At 40.3% G+C, this 18,538-nt stretch overlaps 1 protein-coding gene across 4 annotated transcripts; it reads left to right on the top strand.

The window, feature by feature from the left end:
- Positions 1–1,708: 1,708 nt before the first annotated feature.
- TMEM202 (transmembrane protein 202) lies at positions 1,709–10,437 on the top strand. 4 transcript variants are annotated; one of them, XM_023654177.2, is made up of 6 exons: positions 1,710–1,833; positions 2,077–2,332; positions 8,348–8,497; positions 8,846–8,977; positions 9,694–9,852; positions 10,280–10,437. In XM_023654177.2, the coding sequence occupies exons 1-6, from the start codon at positions 1,753–1,755 to the stop codon at positions 10,333–10,335; spliced, it is 834 nt and encodes a 277-aa protein (XP_023509945.1). In that variant the 5' UTR covers positions 1,710–1,752; the 3' UTR covers positions 10,336–10,437. The 4 variants fall into 4 exon arrangements, with proteins under 4 accessions (XP_023509959.1, XP_023509945.1, XP_070090090.1 ...); XM_023654191.2 differs by lacking the exon at positions 8,846–8,977 and having other exon boundaries at positions 1,709–1,833; XM_014733789.3 differs by lacking the exon at positions 10,280–10,437 and having other exon boundaries at positions 1,711–1,833; positions 9,694–10,036.
- The last annotated feature ends 8,101 nt before the right edge of the window (positions 10,438–18,538 follow it).

Genomic DNA, 18,538 nt, shown 5'->3' with positions numbered 1-18,538 from the left:
ATTTCCCAAAGGAACCTTGCCAGTAGGTGTTGGAACTAAGTGCTACAACCAGGATGGAAAGGCAGGCCTGCCTATTCAAAGCATATAGCTAGCTCTCTAGCCATACATGTCTATCTAACAACCATGCTGTAAGAGTCAGTTTGCTGCTGATGGGAAAGTCTTTCCTATAATCATGCCAGTAGGGTTAGAGTATTCCAGCAATCGAAGCTTTTCAATATAATTGCACAGCATGGCATAAAAGACTAAGAAGCTTTGTGATCCAGCACTTGCCTCGATCTGCAACCCTCAACTCTTACCCTTGATTTTGTGCCTAGTAGAACCATACTTCTTCTGGTGCCCTGAGAACTTCATGCTGTTCATGGCTTCTGACCTTGAGACACACTATTCTCTTTGCTTCATACGCCCTTACACCTCGATTAATTGGCAAATTCCTTTAAAATCCAGCTAAAACATCCTGTCTTCCAGTAAACCTTCCTTAATTTTCCTCTGATAGTGTTAACTATTCTGTCCTCTTTCTCCCCCTCTGTACTTTGTATAAAAATGTATTGCTCACTCATTCACTCAACATTAAATACTGTTTTTTCCAGGTACTAAGCTAAGTACTGAGAGGCAGAGAGTCAAATAACACATTTTCAGAAGGAGGACTGCTTGCTAAGGCATGGACATAAACCCGCTACTGCCGGTAGCTCCTGCCAGCTGGCAGAAAGCATAGGCCTCAACAGGCTGGGGTGGGTGAGGAGAGGGCATGCTAGGAGAAAAGGGTGATAGGACATTCTGATTCAGCCCAAACTTAAGAATCAAAGTTTATCTTGTTTGTGGAAAACAAGAGCTGGCAATCCCGCTGGGCATTTATTTGAAGCATGTTCATGCTGTGGAATAGGATGGCATCTGTTCAACATCTTGGATTGATTTTGAGTGCTTGTGGGGAAAGGAGTTAGGACCAATGCTGACAGAGTGGTTTGAAAAGGAGACTTTGAGATACTCTGGGCACAAGTTGTGCTGGCTGTAGAACTAGGAAAAGGCCATTCTCCTCACTTCCGCGTAGAACCCAACACTGCTGCAGTAGCTTGAGTTGTAGCTTTCCATACATTGGCTGGTAGACCCCTGGGCTAGGGATTCTGGCATTTTCACAGTGGGTCCTTTCAGCAGTGGCAGTGGCCAGGGTGTAGCACCCTTAAACGCCTTCATGAGTAGACAGCATTGAAGAGTGAGAACCAAAGCAAGAAAAGAAGAAAAAAGTGGATGCTGCAAGGACTATGGTTGACAGACTGGTTCATGAGCCTAGTGAGACACATCTGGGCCTTCCAGTTAGAGCTGGGTCAAGAACATAAATTCTGGCCTACTGATGTATAGATACATATCAGTAGATTAAGATCATATATATAATCTTAAATTATAACCACAAGCTATTGAGTTCTGGAGACATCTGAGCTAAATGTTTTTATTTGCTTTTAGGGAACTGTGTCTTATTCATCTTTATGTCCCAGGACTTAGTACAAACCCTGACACACAGCAACTGCTGTCAAATTATTTGTGGATTTATTTAATAAAGGAGTTGGGAGGAGTCCGAGAAGGGAGGGTGAACATCACACCTTAAAATGTAATGATTTCTTCCTGATCTAACTAGACCTGGAATATGAAACAGAAATGGGATCTGTGCCATGGGTTCTGGCCCCTTTTGGTTCTGCCAGCATGTGAGAGGAGGTGCTGAGACAAATTCCGTGGCAGTTAGGAAGTGAACTGCCTGCCAAGATGGAGAGGAGGAAAGAATTAGTCTTGACCTTCCACAGTCCTAAGGTTCCCAAAATTAAGGGGAACCGGAAATACCAAAGGGTAAGGAGGTACCTAATTATAGGTCAGATGGGAGGAAGAGGATTTCCTTAAAGGCGGGCCTAGACAGAGTGTCCTAAAGATAGAGAAAAGACCCCCCTGACGGTCTTGGTTTTTATAGAAGGGATAGGAAAAGATATTCACAAATCACACCCACATGGGGATACTTGAGGTACAGAAGACTAGGAGACCCGGGGGATCAAAGGTTATCTGTGTGGGTAGGCAATATTTCCCTCATCCTTGTAGCCTACCCTCCCCACCAACAAACATCCGAGTGCCTCGATGCCACCCCAGAGGCGGCAGCAGCATGTGGATCAAACACACACCTACATCCGAATGTTCTGTGGCAGCCTCTGTGGTTTTAGCCTCCTGATGCTGATCTGCGTGTCCCCACTGAATTGGGTGCAGTTCCTGGTGATCAAGAATGGCCTTGAGCTCTACGCAGGACTCTGGATCACATGCAACCATGAGCTGTGCTGGAGCCACACACCCAAGCCACCCTGTGAGTGCCACTAAATTAAATGCCACAGGCCCCACAGTTCAAGAGCTTTCTGCCACATTGGCCCTTCGTCTTTCTTCCTCCAAGATCTTTTGGCCCTCACCTCTCCAAGTCCAGGATGGATCTCAGCCAGGTGGTGAATATAGCCATCCTTTTCTTTGGTGTCTTCACAGTATACCCTTTCTCCTTCATACCCCAGGTTGTTTCCTCTCCCAAATTATGAGTTGATACCCTCTTCACTCTCTGGGAAGAACTCTTTTGTTATTTATGAGCTGTTACTGTGAAGCAAGGTGATTGTTATTCTAATATGGTTTGCAGAAAGAGAAGAGAAGTGATTGATCATAGCTGGGAGATAAAGCAAAGTGTCTCTGCCTCCATGAGATTGAATTTTCAAGGTCAGATTGTTCTTCTGCTAGCAGTAGAAAAGAAGTTAAATGCGTGTCAGAGGTGTAATATAACAAATGCCAGCTATTTAGAGTAAATTACTAATGTCTAATTTTATGTTAATTTAAGTAAATCTGAAAATCCAACACAAAATATTTAGAAATAAGCTTCTAGGTCTAGAAGATACCATATGCATGAGATTTTCAACCAGAACCAAGACTTAAAGGAAAGACATAATTGGGGCCGGCCCTGTGGCGCAGCGTTAAGTTGGCACCTTCCTCTTCAGCAGCCCAGGGTTCGCTGGTCCGGATCCCGGGTGTGCACATGTGGTAGGCATCCCACGTATAAAGTAGAGGAAGATGGGAGCGGATGTTAGCTCCGGGCTAGTCTTCCTCAAAAAAAAAAAAAAGAAAAGGAAAGAGATAATTACGCTCAACAGTTTCCCCATCATTCATGAGAGAGACATTTACACAAAGAAGCGGTTACTGTGAAAGAAAACATACATGAGTAAAGTGTCTATTTCTCGTTCTCAAATAAGCAGGAGTCCCAGATCCTGAGGTGAGGGGGCACCTGGTCCTAATCCTGAGGTGGAGAGTCAGTTACTTGGCCATGGGCTGCGGCTTTTGGAACCAAGGGGCAGGATTCTAAAGCAAGATCTTGGGAAGAAATTAAAATCAAAGGCAGGCAGACAATTGAACTGCATCTTCAGCTCAAAAGAAAAACTACAGAAAATACTTGCCACAAATATGAAAGATAAAAGGTTAATGGCCTTAATACATAAAAAAGTACAAATTATTCTTAAGAAAAAAAATACCCAAATACTTAAATTCTTTGTGAACAGACAATTCACAAAACAGAAACTACAAATGTCTAATAAACATAGGAAAACTATTTTAACCTCAATCAATCATTAAAGAAAGGCAAATGAAATGAACAATAGGATAGAAATTTTCAACCATGCCATTAACAGAGATTTTTAAATGGCAGTACACAATGCTGCAGACTCCTGTACGCACTGGGGACCACATAAATGGGTATAACCAAAGCTACATGATTTATGTGTATCCAGAGATTTACATTCACTCGTTCCATTTCTAGATGAGTGGAGTATAAGATGTAGGCATAAAAATTAAGTTGCAATTATGCTTATGTAACTGGCTGCCCAGGCTAAAACTCAGGCCTTGAGATTATTATTTAAATCTTTAATGAGTCAAAATTTTGAAGTTTTTCACTTAAAGCAGTAAATAGTTTATTTCTTTGGGTCTTGAATTCATCTATGAGGTCAGCTGTTAATTGTTTACAGAAAGTCAACAGAGTCCTTTAAGTATACAATTATAACTCAAGTCTCCACCCTATTTCCATTGTTAACTAGCCCTAACTCTAGGGCTAGTAACTAGTCTGCAGTCCAGATTTCACAAGGAATTCCCAAAATGTAATCAGTGTGTCCAGGCCTCATCAGCCTATGACATACATTATTATATAATATATATAATATGTTATTATTCCCCAAATACATTATTATCCAAATTCAAGAACTTTGAACTTTTAGCTATTGAATTGCAAGAATTTAGCCCCTCTCCCATGATATTCCGAGTCATTTCTGAGAGTTCCACAGAGGCTGTCTAAGGTGGACTCAAAAACGTGTGTGCTCGTGTTCCTCTGTCCTGGACTCACTTCAGGCTGTTTTACCCCTGCCTCTGACTTCACCTGGTTCTAGATGACTGATAGCCTCTGTGCCATAGCTATTGCTAATGCCATGAAGAAGAGGTGGGGAGTAAAAGACATCATTCTTCCCTTTTACTACTAGATCTCAAATGTGGAACACATCCTTCTGCTAATTCCCTCACAGCATAGGTGAGATCAGACTGTAACGTTCAGGAATGCGTTGCCACAGAGAGTAAATTGAACTGTTTTGCAGAGGGTAGGGAAGAAAGGGCAGGTCTTTTGCTCAAGGCACTGGGCACTCCAGAGCCAGGACCCTGGGAACCATCATACAGTAAACGTCGTCAAGTTGTCTGGGGATCCTTTATTCTGGCACTCCAACCGAGTTACAAGGGAATCTAAATACTAAGCAGGTTTCACAGCTTCGTCTCCAGGGTGCTAGGTCTCCATCCAGGATCTTTTCCATTTCAAAGCTACCCACTTTGGGCACTTCCCTGAGTCTGGGGAAGCTCTGTCTTGGCCTTATGTGCCTGGAATGAAGGCACAATAGCAGCAGCGTAGAGATTTAGATTTGGATAAATAAGTAGGCTGATTGCCCAGCTTGTCTCCAGCAGCACCTTCTTCATCCTCAAAAATCACTATCTACACTTTACCTCCACCCACTCAGTCTGGCTCCTTCACAGTTAAAAGGGGCTGGATCCTTTTGGGCCACTGCCCCCCTCTCCTGGCTTTGATTTTTGCTGAAGGACATGGGGTGCGGTGAGGGGAGTCCCATGGCCAAATCTCTTCGGAACAGCTGAATACCGGGTGCTTAGCTTTACTATAGCTGGCTTCTCTCCTCTGCTTCTTCCTTCTTGTGTCATCTTGTCTTCTCATGGCTTCCTTCCAGTGTGTTAATATCCCTAAAGTGGAAGAGCATCTAGTGTTAACTAAGCCTATTTGTTTACAAGAGTTGGGTGGCATATAGCCCTGCCTCTCTCACTTTCCAAACCCCACCCCCATCCCCAGCACTGGGCAAAGTTTTATTTTCATCACAGTGGAAGGAGATCCTGCCCATCAGTTACAAACTGCCAAATGGTTTCTCAATTCACTGAGAAACACTACTGCTTTCTGGTTTGGTGGTGCCCCTTCCAGTCTTGGTAGCTTTTACTTCCTATCTGATGGTGCCCTGAAGTCTGGAATCACTGTTTGGGGTGATCCTGAGAGCACCAGCAAGGATCCTCCCAAGGTTTTCAAATGATGTGGCCTTCTTCATCTCTTTCCAAATTGAAAGTGGTATGCCCGCTCTTCCCAGGGCATTAGCTTCACTGCCTTCAGCAAACTGGGACGCTTGCCTGGCTATTCCTACAACCCAAGTCCACATCAAAGTATTTCACTTAAGGAAAGCTTCAGAAATGTTTAGATACTGATGACCCACATGGGTGTTTCTTGTATCTAGGGCACTCTTCTCTCCCTGGACCAAGGCTTCTTACTGACACATACAAGTAGGGTCTTGTGTAACTTAGGTCCTAAGATTTCTGAAACTTTAATGGGTAAGCTGCTGTAAAAACTGTTGTTTAAAGCTGAAATAGGTTTTGATCTTATGGGAGATAGAGGTTCAAATTCAGCTTTCAGACCTTTGTTTTGCTTTGTTACACGAATAAAAAATCTATGAAGTTAACCAAAAGCAGCTGTTTTAGACTCTGAAGCTAAGTGTTTGGTTTGCTTAAATAATTTGTTTATGTGATTGTGACTGACAGACTGGGTTCCTTTGCCCTATAAGGACTGTGAGACTGTTCTACGCCTCAGATCTTTAGCTGCTCCTATGGAGTGGTGAGTGGTCTTGTCCATGTAGTTTTCAGGAGATGAGGAGCTAAGACAGAGAAGATTGTAAGCAGAACATAAAAGTACAGTCTTCTCCTCGTGGTAGAAGAAAGACTGGATGGTAACACACCTTAGACAGGAGTTGGAAGAATCTCACAGACTCCCAAGGGCAGGAAGTTTGCTGGACCTTAGGGGATTCTGGAGGAGGCTGTGATGTGAGACGAAGAAAATCAAGCCAGCTAGTCACCCAGTCTCTCTAGAGTTGCTTTGTCACTCATCTTTGTTTATACTTTGTTTTATCTCTACAGCTCAGTTTTTCCTGTTTATTAGTGTGTAAGTGCCTGAAAATTAATAGTCTAGTCTAACTTTACATCTTCTTGGTTCAAGCAAGCAAAAGAGGAAATAGGCATCAGTTAGTCTCAAATCCAAATTTCCGAGCATAAGAATCAAATTGGTCCAACATAGGTCACATACCCTTCCTTACGTCCTGTTAGCCATAGTCAGGGGCCTGTAGGCAAGGGGTCCAGGGCTATAAACAGAGACTGCTGGGGCCCGTGGGGATTGTGGGCTAAATACTGAAAAAGATGCCTATCCTACTGGGCTTCATGCGGCTCAATCTGGGCAGATGGTTCTGACTGGCTACATATACTGCTAATTCTGAATGACTCAGTTTTCAGAAAATGTGCTGCTCTTGGGTTATCGTGTTTTAACATAGCTAACTTTTTGGGGCCGCAGAGTAACTCACTTCTGTGGGTAGGAGTGAGGTTTTTTTCTTAATGGAAATTACTGTTTTTATCATGTTAGTAAGTAGTATGTTCTAGAGAACAAAATAAGACTTAAGAGGCAGATCTTAGACTGGAACAAGCTTGATACATAATTTCTTCTTTCTGGGTTACTTGGAAGCTGGACTTGGATTAGGCATAGAAGTGCTTAGAGAACTTTCAGTGGTAGGGATGAGCTGGCCCCTGCTACATCGAGACAGAAAAGAAGCTAGACAAGGAGGCACCCTAGAAAGGATATTGAAGATATTGCAGGATCTGTGGTATCTCAGAAAAGCTATATCTACTTGCAATTGTAAGTTTATTTATTAAACCTTCAGTAGAACATTGCTGGGGAAGTCAAGCGAAGGGTCTGTTCTGTGTTAGGAATGTGGTAGCAAAAAGTAAGGGTTAGCATGCCCCCTCTTCTCTATTACCAACAAAGAGAGCAGAGATCTGGAGCCAACAGATGAGAAAAGAAGGAGTGTTCCGGGACTTAGCAAAGGCTACTGGAGCACGAGAACTTTAGCAGAACTCTCCTTGAACAAACATGAGATAGGAACTTGGGATCTCTCAGAAAAAAAATGAGAGGTATTTTTGGGGTGTTAAATTCCTGCAATCCAGTAAATTGGGACTTGAGATCATTACAACATAGGAGTTAAAGTAAATGTGACTTCATTTTGCAGTCACAGGCTGACAAGGCCTATACATACCAGATACATTTAAAAGAGAAAAAGACAAATAAAAACAAACTCCAAGTTCAACGATAGCTAAATCATTAAGCAAAGCATGTTAATTTGATGGACTATTTTGTAGCCACTAAAAATGATGTTTATGACAAGTGAGCTGGGAAAGATCTTGTTATATAATCTTAAGAAAAACGAATCACATGATATTCATTATTATATCCATTATGTACAGAGGATAGAAAAATACTAGAAATAAATAAAATAAAATGCTAACAATGGTTGCCTCTGGGTGGTGAGATTGTGGCTGATTTTCTTCCTGTTTCCTGGTACTTTTGTAGTCTTTCCAATGCTTATATTGAACATGTGTTACTTTTAGCATTAGAATTAGGAACGAGAAAAAGTTTTAATGTGTGTTGTTATGTTAGTATCACATCTCTTATAAGCTAGTTTATATTTAAGTTAATGTGTTAATGCACCCTGAACTATTTGTATAATATTATCTTTAGTTTTACAATGAAGGCTTGCCTTCATAGTAAAGAAATTCCAAGCACCAATGAAGACCTGGGAAAGAAGATCCTTCTTTGTGCCCTGGATGCCACACAGCAAGCTCAGCTTCATCCTCCTTAGCCCTCACTCCCTTCTCTCAGACCCTATCTGATTTTCTTAAGGTGGTGGGGGCCCGCACTAGACTAACCAAGCCTTTCCTTTCTCCTCCTCGGCAGATTACCTCCAGTATTCCAGGGCCTTCTTCCTCATCTCTGTCCTAATCATACTCATTGACCTTGGCTGGCTCTTCAGCTCTTGCCTACCTAGAAGAGGAAGCATGACCACCAACTTGGATCTGAAGGTATCCATGCTCAGCTTCATCTCAGGTACAGACCTAGACGAGCAGGTTTATGTCATGGTAAAATTGTCAAGGGAACGAAGTTTCTCCGTGGGGCTTTCATCCTCTTTTTCTTGTCCCTTTTCTTTTCTTCAGTATCACATCAAGTTGCCAGCTATCTGCCCTGTCTTATTGTATAAAACACACTTTAGCTGACTTATGCTTGGGGAGAGGTAGAGGCCCTTTTCTCCCTGCCATCTTGGTCAATCCCCAAATTTTTATCCTTTTGGTCCTTTCCATACGTATAGTGCCTGAAAGCGGAAGAAGAGTTGGGGGTGGTGGGTCAAGGCAGACTGAAGACACTGATAGGTTATAACATCTTTTCTTCTGGTCCTAGCCACCTGCTTGCTCTTCTGCCTCATCCTATTTCTGGCACAGGTTCATTGGTATACTAGAGATGCCATGGAGTCAAATCTCCTATGGGCCTATCATCTTAATTGGTGGAGTGACTTCTTATACATGCTTGCTGGTGAGTTAGTACCTTGCCTTATGCTAGAAGGATGGAAGGGGAAACTATTTCTTGAAAGGGAAGTAGAATCTAGGAGAAATAGAAGCACAAACTGTTCTTTTTTTTTTTTAAGATTTTATTTTTCCTTTTTCTTCCCAAGAGCCCTGGTACATAGTTGTGTATTTTTAGTTGTGGGTCCTTCTAGTTGTGGCATGTGGGATGCCTCCTCAGCATGGCTTGATGAGCGGTGCCATGTCCACGCCCAGGATCCGAACTGGTGAAACCCTGGGCCGCCGCAGCAGAGTGCACGAACTTAACCACTCTGCCATGGGACTGAGCCCCAGCACAAACTGTTCTTATTCAGAGCAACTATACATTGAGAGGTAGTGTGGTATAGTGAAGAAAGCATGGATTTTGGAGTCTGAAAATCTAGAATTAGTAACCTGTTCTACCACTAGCTGAAGCATTGACAGCTGAGTAACTTGCTGAAGACCACACAGAAAGTAGTGGAAATATGATTTGCATCCAAGAGTTTCAAGCTTTGTCCTAATCATGTGAGAAATACTATAATGAAATGGGAGCACAGGAGGGTAAAGTAAGTCTGCTGGGGGAGAGGAGGGTTGGCTTCACTGAAAAGAGGGCTTTGGAACTGAGTGTTTAAAGAATGAATAAGAATTTTAAAAGCAGAAAGACCATCTGTCTATTGAAACTCAGCTCTATTTCTTCTCTTCCCCTAGGAATCATCTCCTTCCTCAACTACATAACTTCCAGATCTCCTCCCCTTGATCAAAATGTCTCTGCAAGTCCCATAGAGACATCAAGGTTGGGGGTTGGTCCAGTGACTACAATATCACCTGCTGAAGATGAAGTGGCGAGGTCTGAGATGGAATCTCCAAGTGAGGAAAAGAATAAGTTACCAAATGCAGAACTGTGATGGTGATAGGAAAACCCAACTACTGCTTGTCTTAAAAATGGAGGAGAAGCTAAATGAGTTGGGAATGATTGTACAGATTCTAGGAAACTCTCCTAATATCATGTCCATATAACTGAAAGAGACAGCATTAAAGCCAATGAAATGTCTTTTGTGTGCACTGGATCCAAAATATGTATTATAGTCATAAAGAAAGTAATGAAAACTCACTTATGAAAAATTTCCTAAAAGAAAACATTAGTCTTTAGGGTCACGAATGAAAGAAACTGGCAGTAGATGCAGTGTGTGGATCAGAGATCTCTTTGGGCATCAGGGATCTCAGGGACCAGAATGGTCCATGGAGAAAATGTCAACTAATTCTGTTTGCAATTTTTTTTATTATATGGCTTCAGGCACATTCAAGATGGAAGGCATTTGGACAATTTTATTGAGTTCGAATTGGAGATAATTACCAGAAATGGAATGAACACCGTGGAGATCATACCTACCACCCAGAGGAGCTGAGAGGTTCTAGGTGGATTCCAGGGAGTCCACGAGGTCCCGCAGGCCTGTGACTCTTTTGATTATTTTAGACATCAGTTATGTTTTACTGAGGCAAATGAGGCTGAAAGGCTTTCTTCAGTCTAAGTATACATGTGGACCAAGTTGTAAGATTTTCCATGTTTTCTATACCCTATAAGACTAAGGAAAGAGGGGGGAGATTTCAGGCAATCACATAGATCTCTTTATGGCTAAAGATCCCTTTCAAGCCCAGATCAGATTCCATGCAGAAGGTCCCTGACACTCATTTTGTCCTTTTTCCTTTAGTAGCTGCCACTACTACTCCACTGGTGGAAGACCATTCTTCTCCACTCCAAGCCTGGCTGTGGAATGGACTATAGTGTCCAGCTCCACCCCTTGCTGCTCTTAAAGATAAGCCCTTGGGTCTTTTTGGTTTAATTTAGAGATTCACTGGTATCCTTTGCAGAAAACAAACATAATAGACATGGAACAATTATGTAGTTCTTATAATCCTGGTCTCTGATCAGTAATTCCCAAACATTTCCAGATGGTAACTGGAAGCCCCTTAGGTTAATACTTTTGCTTTTATTCCTGTGGGTAGGAGGTTAGCAGCACACGCATGTGTGTACTCATACATAGAGATGCACATACAAACACACATATACACACACACCTTGTTTTGACCCTGCCTTAGAAAATCCTTTTCTCCATGTTGGCGCCTCTTCTTAGCAGGTGGTCTTAGTTACGGCAGAATTACTGGTGCCACCTTACTTCAAGTGCCCTCATTTCAGAGTCTCTTCAGGTTGTTCCTGGGCCTCTGTGTGGTTGTAAGAATAGACATGTAGTCAAGTCCAATTCCCCCTCCTCCTGTCACCACTCACAAACTAAGTGTAGCCCATACATTGACTAATTAAGGACTCATTGGGCTCACAAGCTTTACTTACAATTCAGTTTGAATACTTTAATTATATGACTAGTTGACAGGGAGCTGGTACTGGCGACTTTTCAGGGAATGGAAGTTTTTGTTTTGTTTTGTTTTTGTTTTGTTTTGTTTTTTGAGGAAATCACCCCTGAGCTAACATCTGCCGCCAATCCTCCTCTCCTCTTTTTGCTGAGGAAGATTGGCCTTGAGCTAACATCCGTGCCCATCTTCCTCTATTTTACATATGGCATGCCTGCCACAACATGGCTTGATGAGCGGTATGTAGGTCCATGCCCAGATCTGAACTGGCGAACCCGCGCCGCCAAAGTGCAGCTCACAAACTTAACCACTATACCACCAAGCCGGCTGCTTGGAATGGAAGTTTTAAGTGGGGTGAAGAAAAGGAAGGTCTGAGTGAGAGTGGAAGATGCTAAATAATAAGAAAGTAATGATAAAGGCCCTAGCTATTAGGGGAGAATAGGTAGGAATTATAAAAACAGTTTTCTACTTTCCCGGTAGGTTAAAGCAGAGACAATCTTTCATGGCTCCTTTAGAAATTGAATACTCTATTTTCTCTTTCTCTCTTTCTTTGCTTGTAGAGGATTCCTTAAAAAGCTTAAGTGATTTTCCAATAAGATAGTTCACTAAATCACCCTTTGATAACATCTCTGCTGCTCCAAATACATTGTATGATAGATGAAGTGGACAGAGAGAGAATAGAGCCAAAACAAGACCAGAGAAATAACAAAAACACAAAGTTATGATTTAAGTTAAGCTATAGATTTAATAGGCTCTAAGTCCAAAAGTAAGCAGAGGCGAACAGGAAGCCAGAGCCTGCGGCGTGAAAAGAACTAACAGTGCTTCTCAAGACATGGGCTAGAGCCAAGTCCACAGCAGGGCTCATGAGTACCCCACAGGGACTCATGAAAAGAAGCTAAACAGAAACTGTTGCCAATCACTGACTGGGGCTGGAGCTTATTTGGAACTACAGACCCGGAGAGGTCAAAGGACGCATACACAAGCTTGCCTAACCAAGCAGCCCATTGATTCATTAACTGGGTCTATGATATTTCCTGATAGCATAACAGAACAGGAGATCTTAAACACCATATTACGAGAACTGACTTTGGACTGGGACCTTTGGCCAAGATAAGGAAACCCCACCCCCCCACCCCCACCCAAAAAAAGGATGGAATGAGTATATAGGGAGAGAAAGAAACAAAAAAGCCAACAAAATTGTTTTGTGCCTGCATATAGGAATTCCTACGTAACTGCAGGTAAGCATTCCAAATATGTAAAGAAATGTTCAGAAAAAAAACTCAAAGTCAACAATCAAAATATGAATTCATTTCAGATTAATTTGGGTAGTATTCTTAGGCTGCACAAAAAGATACATGACAGACCAAAAACTATGAAGCAAAAATAGATATAAATAAAACAAGGACAAATTTAAATGAAAAAGAACCAATTGGAAATCATGGAAATGAAAAATATAGTCACTGAAATAAAAAATTCAATAGATAGGATAAAAATCTAGATGGTACACAGCAAAAAGGGAAAATATTTTATTTTCAGATATATTTAGAATATTTGCAAATTTGAACAAATACTATGTCTGAAAAAAGCTTCAATAAATTTCAAAGGCTGTCAATCAGTCCACGTTTCCTGAATATGAGGTGATTAGGCACATGTGTGTGGTGATGGATGGTAATTAGTCTTTGGGTGGTGAACATGATGTAATCTATACATGAATCAAAATATAATGATGTACACCCGAAATTTATATAATGTTATAAACCAAAATTACTGCAAGAAAAATAATTAAATTAGAATTCAATAAAAAGAGAATGATAAAAATTTTTTTTATATATTTTTGAGAACTAAAATATACTCCCTAAAAAAATCATGAGTAAAAAGGAAGTCACAATGGAAATGGGAAAATATTTAGAACTGAACAACAATGAAAGAATTACTACAATCAAAAGCTGTAGATGCATCTATTTAAAAAAAAACAAGCAACAAAAAATAGTTTAAAATAAGTTATTACGAATTCAGCTTATGAACTTGAAAAAGAATAGCTCGAAAACCAAAAGGAGAAGAAAGAAAAACTTTAAAGTAAACATGAGTAAAATATGAAAAAGTCTTTAGGTTCCAACAAAAACCTAAAATCTAGTTCTTTGGGAAAAAATGGAATAAAAGGCAAACTACAAGCAAATGTAATTAAGAGAAAAAAGAAAAGCATAAATAAATAATATTAGGAATAAAAAAGGACTTCATAACATTAATATATTATATATATGTTACTCAAGCACATTTTGTTGTTTAAAATTTCTGTCTCTCTATTACTCTTCATTTGTGTTATGTTCCTCTGTGTTAAAACCTCCCATGATGGCTTTAGATTTTCTCATTTTTTTCCTTGTAATCCTATCAGTGTCTGCTTAATATTTTGAACCAATAAGCTATAACATACCCAAATTAATCTGCAGATTTGATGCAATTCCAAACAAAATCTGACAGAGTTTTTTTGTGAAGAATAACAAGCAGGTCCTAAAATTTAGGACAGTGCCTTCTTTTCTCCTTGCAAAGGGACAAGAAAAGCCAAGAAAATTTTGAAAAATAAGAAAATAGAGGGGCTGCCCCCGTGGCCGAGTGGTTGGGTTCGCGCGCTCCGCTGCAGGCGGCCCAGTGTTTCGTTGGTTCGAATCCTGGGTGCGGACATGGCACTGCTCATCAGGCCACGCTGAGGCAGCGTCCCACATGCCACAACTAGAAGGACCCACAACGAGGAGTATACAACTATGTACCGAGGGGCTTTGGGGAGAAAAAGGAAAAAAATAAAATCTTAAAAAAAAATAAGAAAATAGAGACATTTACCCTAAGTGATATGGAGATGACTTATCAAGCTATTAGAATCAAGACAGTGTGGTATTGGCAGAGGTTTAAACAAAGAAGTGGACAAGAATAGAAAACCTAGACACACACACATGTGGAAATTTGACACCTGATAGTGGTAGTATTAAAAAAAATGAGTGAGTAAACTATAGACTGTCCAACTAGTGGGGCTGGTACAACTGGTTAAATAGGGGGAAAAGACATAAAACTAGATCCTTGCTTCATCATCATGTTTTTAAAAAGAAGACGTCTAGATAGATTGAAGACCTAAATGTAAAAAGTAAATTTTAGAGACCTCCACTGGCCAATCTGGAGGAAATTTGAGCATCAAAAAGAATAATGAGAGTAATAGATTATAACACTTGGAATGAAAAAATTAATCCATGAGTTCGTAGTGACACTCAACAAGGCAGAAACAGTCAAAGGGCAAGAAAAGAGGAGGCAGATTTTCTTTATAGAAGAAGTCAGCTAATAAATATGGAAGGAATGGTAGAAATTGAGAATCATTATTTTATAAATCCCAATATAATTGAGCTGAAGGAGACTAAAGACGTAAAAGAGTTAGTTGAAATGCACTGATTCTGGATTTAAAAAAAAAAACATTTTTAACAATTGGGAAAATTTGAGTACAGAGAGTCTGTTGAGGGTTGTATTGAATTCACGCAGTTTTTCTCTGGTATTGTAATGATGCTGTGGCTATGTAGGAGAATACGTTTGGTTTTTTTAGGAGATATGCTGAAATATTTAGAGGTGAAGTGGCATGATTTCTATACTCTACTCCCAGAAGATTTGACCAAAAGGAAAAAATCCATATGAAGACAGAGAGAGAAATATAAAACGAATGTGTCAAGATGTTAATAGTTGGTAAATATAGGTGAGGGGTATAAATGTATTCATTTTACTGTTCCTCAGCTTTTCTATGTGTTTTAGATTTAGCAAAATAAAAAAGATTAATATTTTTCAAAGCAAAAATTTTAAAGAAAAATGCGAAAACAATTTTTATGACTTTGGGAGTTTTTAAGATGGAAAAAATTTATAAGCCATGAAGAAAAATCTTGTTAAATTTGACTATTTTAAAATTACCACTTCTGTACTACAAGCTAGAACGGAAAGCAAAGAGCTAAGCTCACCTGTAGGAAGATATTTACTATATATATTACTGACAAAGGATCAGTAACCAGAATACATAAAGAATTTCTATGTAAAAAAAAAAAGGAGAAATGAGGTCAAATAATCCAATAGAGAAATTGACAAAGGAGCTACATAAGCAGTTTACAAAAGGAAACCCAAGTGGCGATAACGTAAAAAACATATTCAACTTCACCAGTAATTATGGAAATATAAAATAAAGCAGCAAGGATAAAATGTTATTATAATAGTTACAACACACATTATGATAGTATTAATATAATATTAGAGTAAAACGTATAGCTAAATATCATAATAAAACTATTGTTATATTTAAAAGTCTGACATTGTCCAGTGCAAATTGGAGTTTTATATACTGCAGGTGGGAGTGTAAATTGGTTTAAAAATGCTTTGGAAAGGACTTTTTCATACTTAGTAAACTGGGGATTTGTACATCCAGTAATTATATCTCTAGATGTTAACCCCAAAGAAAGATTTTATCATATGAATAAGAGATACATATAAGGATAGTCAGAATAGCACTTTTGTTGCAGTGAAAAATTAGAAAAACTTAAATATCCATCAACAGAACCATGGGTTTCATTTTGTACTGCTTTCCCTCTTGCTCATTCAACTCCAGCCACACTGGCTTCCTCGCAGTTCCTTGATCCCTTCAAGCAAGCTCCCACCCCGCGGGCCTTTCGTTCCCTGCTCTCTCCTCCCACCATGTTCTTACCCCAGAAATCCACTGATCTTGAATCTTCACTTTCTTCAGGACTCTGCTCAAGTATCACCTTTTCAGAAAACCCTCCCCTGACCATCTGTCTAGAAGATTACTCCTTCCCCTCCTTCTCTGTGCCCTTAACTTCCTTTATATATTTGATATATGTTTACTTTCTGTCTGCCACTCTTCCTCATGGTAGATTGGATCATTGTTTTCAATTAGAACATAAACTTCAGCACAGTGGGGATTTTATGTTTTGTTTACTGCTGTATTCTCAGTGACTGGAACAGTGCCTAGCATGCATAGATGCTTAATAAATATTTGTTGAATGAATTAATTAATGCATTTGTTCCAAAGCCATAAAACTATTGGTGATCCCAAATGACAAGTGTTCAAGTGTGCAAAGAAATAATTATAAGGGGCTCTGTTATAAATGTAGTCAGTCAGAAACTGACACAAAGGCATAGTGAGTGCTACCCCCAATCAAATAAACAAGCAGCCTCTTACATTGGCAATAGGTCCATACGAGACTGAGGGATAGTTGATGAAAGAATCGGAAGTAGAAGGTTCTGACAGGACTTCAATAAAATAAATATCTACTCAAATATTAGCAACACCTCTGAACTAGAGGCTGTTTTCAGGACCAGAAGGGGCACCAGCTCAGTGTCCCACAGAAAGTGAAATGGGCTGTCGTCATTTATGAACTGACTGGGAGCAAAAAGAGAAGTCAAAGAGGCCTTATGAAAGAGCCCTGTGTATATAGATAGATAAAGGAACAAATATTAAAGAGAATGGGGCAAAATGTTAATAAATGAATTTAGGTAAAGGGTATTCTTTTACTATTCTTGCAACTTTTCTCTTTTTGAAATTATTTCCAAATTTTTTAAAAAGAAGGAAACTACTTATTCCACTATATCCAGTAAGAAACAGAATGTGACTAATCCTGAATATGACAACTTTTGTGGTCTTGAATGACTTAGGTAGCAATTGTCTAGTTTTTTATATGGAGCAATGGAACATATGTTGTCAAACTGGCCAGATGCGTGTTGCCTCTTACTGGAATGACCTTCTCCTGCGTCTGCTTTTCATATGTTCCTTATACTGCCTTTTGCTGTGCCTGGAGGTTTCTTGAGGATACCTCTTACTATTTCACTTTGTCATCTCCCTCAGGTGTGTTCAGATTGAGAACCATTACAGTTAGGTTTTTGTGTGTGTGTATGAGGAAGATGGGCCCTGAGCTAACATCATTTGCAAATCTTCCTCTTTTTGCTTGAGGAAAATTGTCACTGAACTAACATCTGTGGCAATCTTCCTCTATTTTGTATATGGGATGCTGCCACAGTGTGGCTTGACAAGTGATGCCAGGTCCATGCCTGGGATCTGAACCTGCAAACCCTGGAGTGCTGTGCAGAGTGTGTGAACTTAACCACTATGCCACCGGGCTGGCCCCATAGAACCGTTACAGTTTTGAGCAAGTAGTAGATTCTGCCTCTTGAGCTGGGTGCCCAGTGTGCCACCTGTCTTAGTTTGAGTTCCTCCAGAAGTGAATCTCAGTCAAAGATTCAAATATAAGTAGGTTATTTGGAAGGTGCAAATGGAATGTGGAGAGGAGCTGATGCTCCAACTGGTGTCAGTGCTTTTTCCCTTTCATACTTTGGTCTCCATCTTGGGATGTTAGGCTACAAACACTACTCTTTCCCATCTTATGTTCAGTCATGTAAGGTGGGAAAGAGAGGAGAAGAGGGGAAGTAAGAAAAGGGAAAGAAGGCAGCCAGTAAAAGATGTGTTTTCAAGCTAACTATCACTATCGTCAACTGAAGTTGAATCCTGCGGAGAAAACGGGAAACAGTACGAAACTCATACTTCAGAGTTATATCTCCCACACAGAAGCGAAGGGAGCTGCTTGAGGGCTACTCACAACTGGTTGTTAATTCCCCAGAACATCTGGGCCTGTTTAGGAGAGAAGGCTTTAGGCAAAGAGATGCAGATGGAAGTCTGCTAGAAAACACTTAAGTGTTAAAGCCCAAGGGAAAAAGGCAGGGCACTAACAGCATCTGTCACTGGACCTAAGGACATCTATAGAACACCCACTAGTGAGCCAAGGAACTGACTAGCACTAGGGCCCAGAAGGGCAGCCCAAATTAAAGATGCTGTGTAGTTTTCCTCTTGACAGGCAAACACCATCTACCTTAGTTGAAACTAGAATACTCCTACTTAGGGCATTGACAGTCCATCTGCAATCACTCTATACGTAAAGATTCACTCTGTTTTCTACCACATTATACAATATCTTACCCCAAACACTTCTTTCCCATCTTATGTTCAGTCCTAACATCCTAAGATGAAAAGAATGTAAAATGTAAGTTATGATGCCATTTGGGGCATTAAGTTCAGCTGCTATCAATGATAATGGGAAGAGGATGAGCCAGAAAAATAAGAACCTGCTTCCTACCTCAAGAACCATTGAGAAAATTCTCCCAGGCA

This window comes from Equus caballus, chromosome 1 (assembly GCF_041296265.1).
Source record: "Equus caballus isolate H_3958 breed thoroughbred chromosome 1, TB-T2T, whole genome shotgun sequence".
Classification (NCBI taxonomy): Eukaryota; Metazoa; Chordata; class Mammalia; order Perissodactyla; family Equidae; genus Equus; species Equus caballus.
This window is presented reverse-complemented; position numbering and strand designations above follow the sequence as displayed.

Bases quoted from the DNA above. Each gene is read 5' to 3' on its own strand.
- TMEM202 (XM_023654177.2), top strand. From the start codon at position 1,753: ATGGAGAGGAGGAAAGAATTAGTCTTGACCTTCCACAGTCCTAAGGTT. The intron at 1,834-2,076 runs GTAAGGAGGTAC...TCATCCTTGTAG, and splicing joins GGAACCGGAAATACCAAAGG to CCTACCCTCCCCACCAACAA. The intron at 8,498-8,845 runs GTACAGACCTAG...TTCTGGTCCTAG, and splicing joins CATGCTCAGCTTCATCTCAG to CCACCTGCTTGCTCTTCTGC.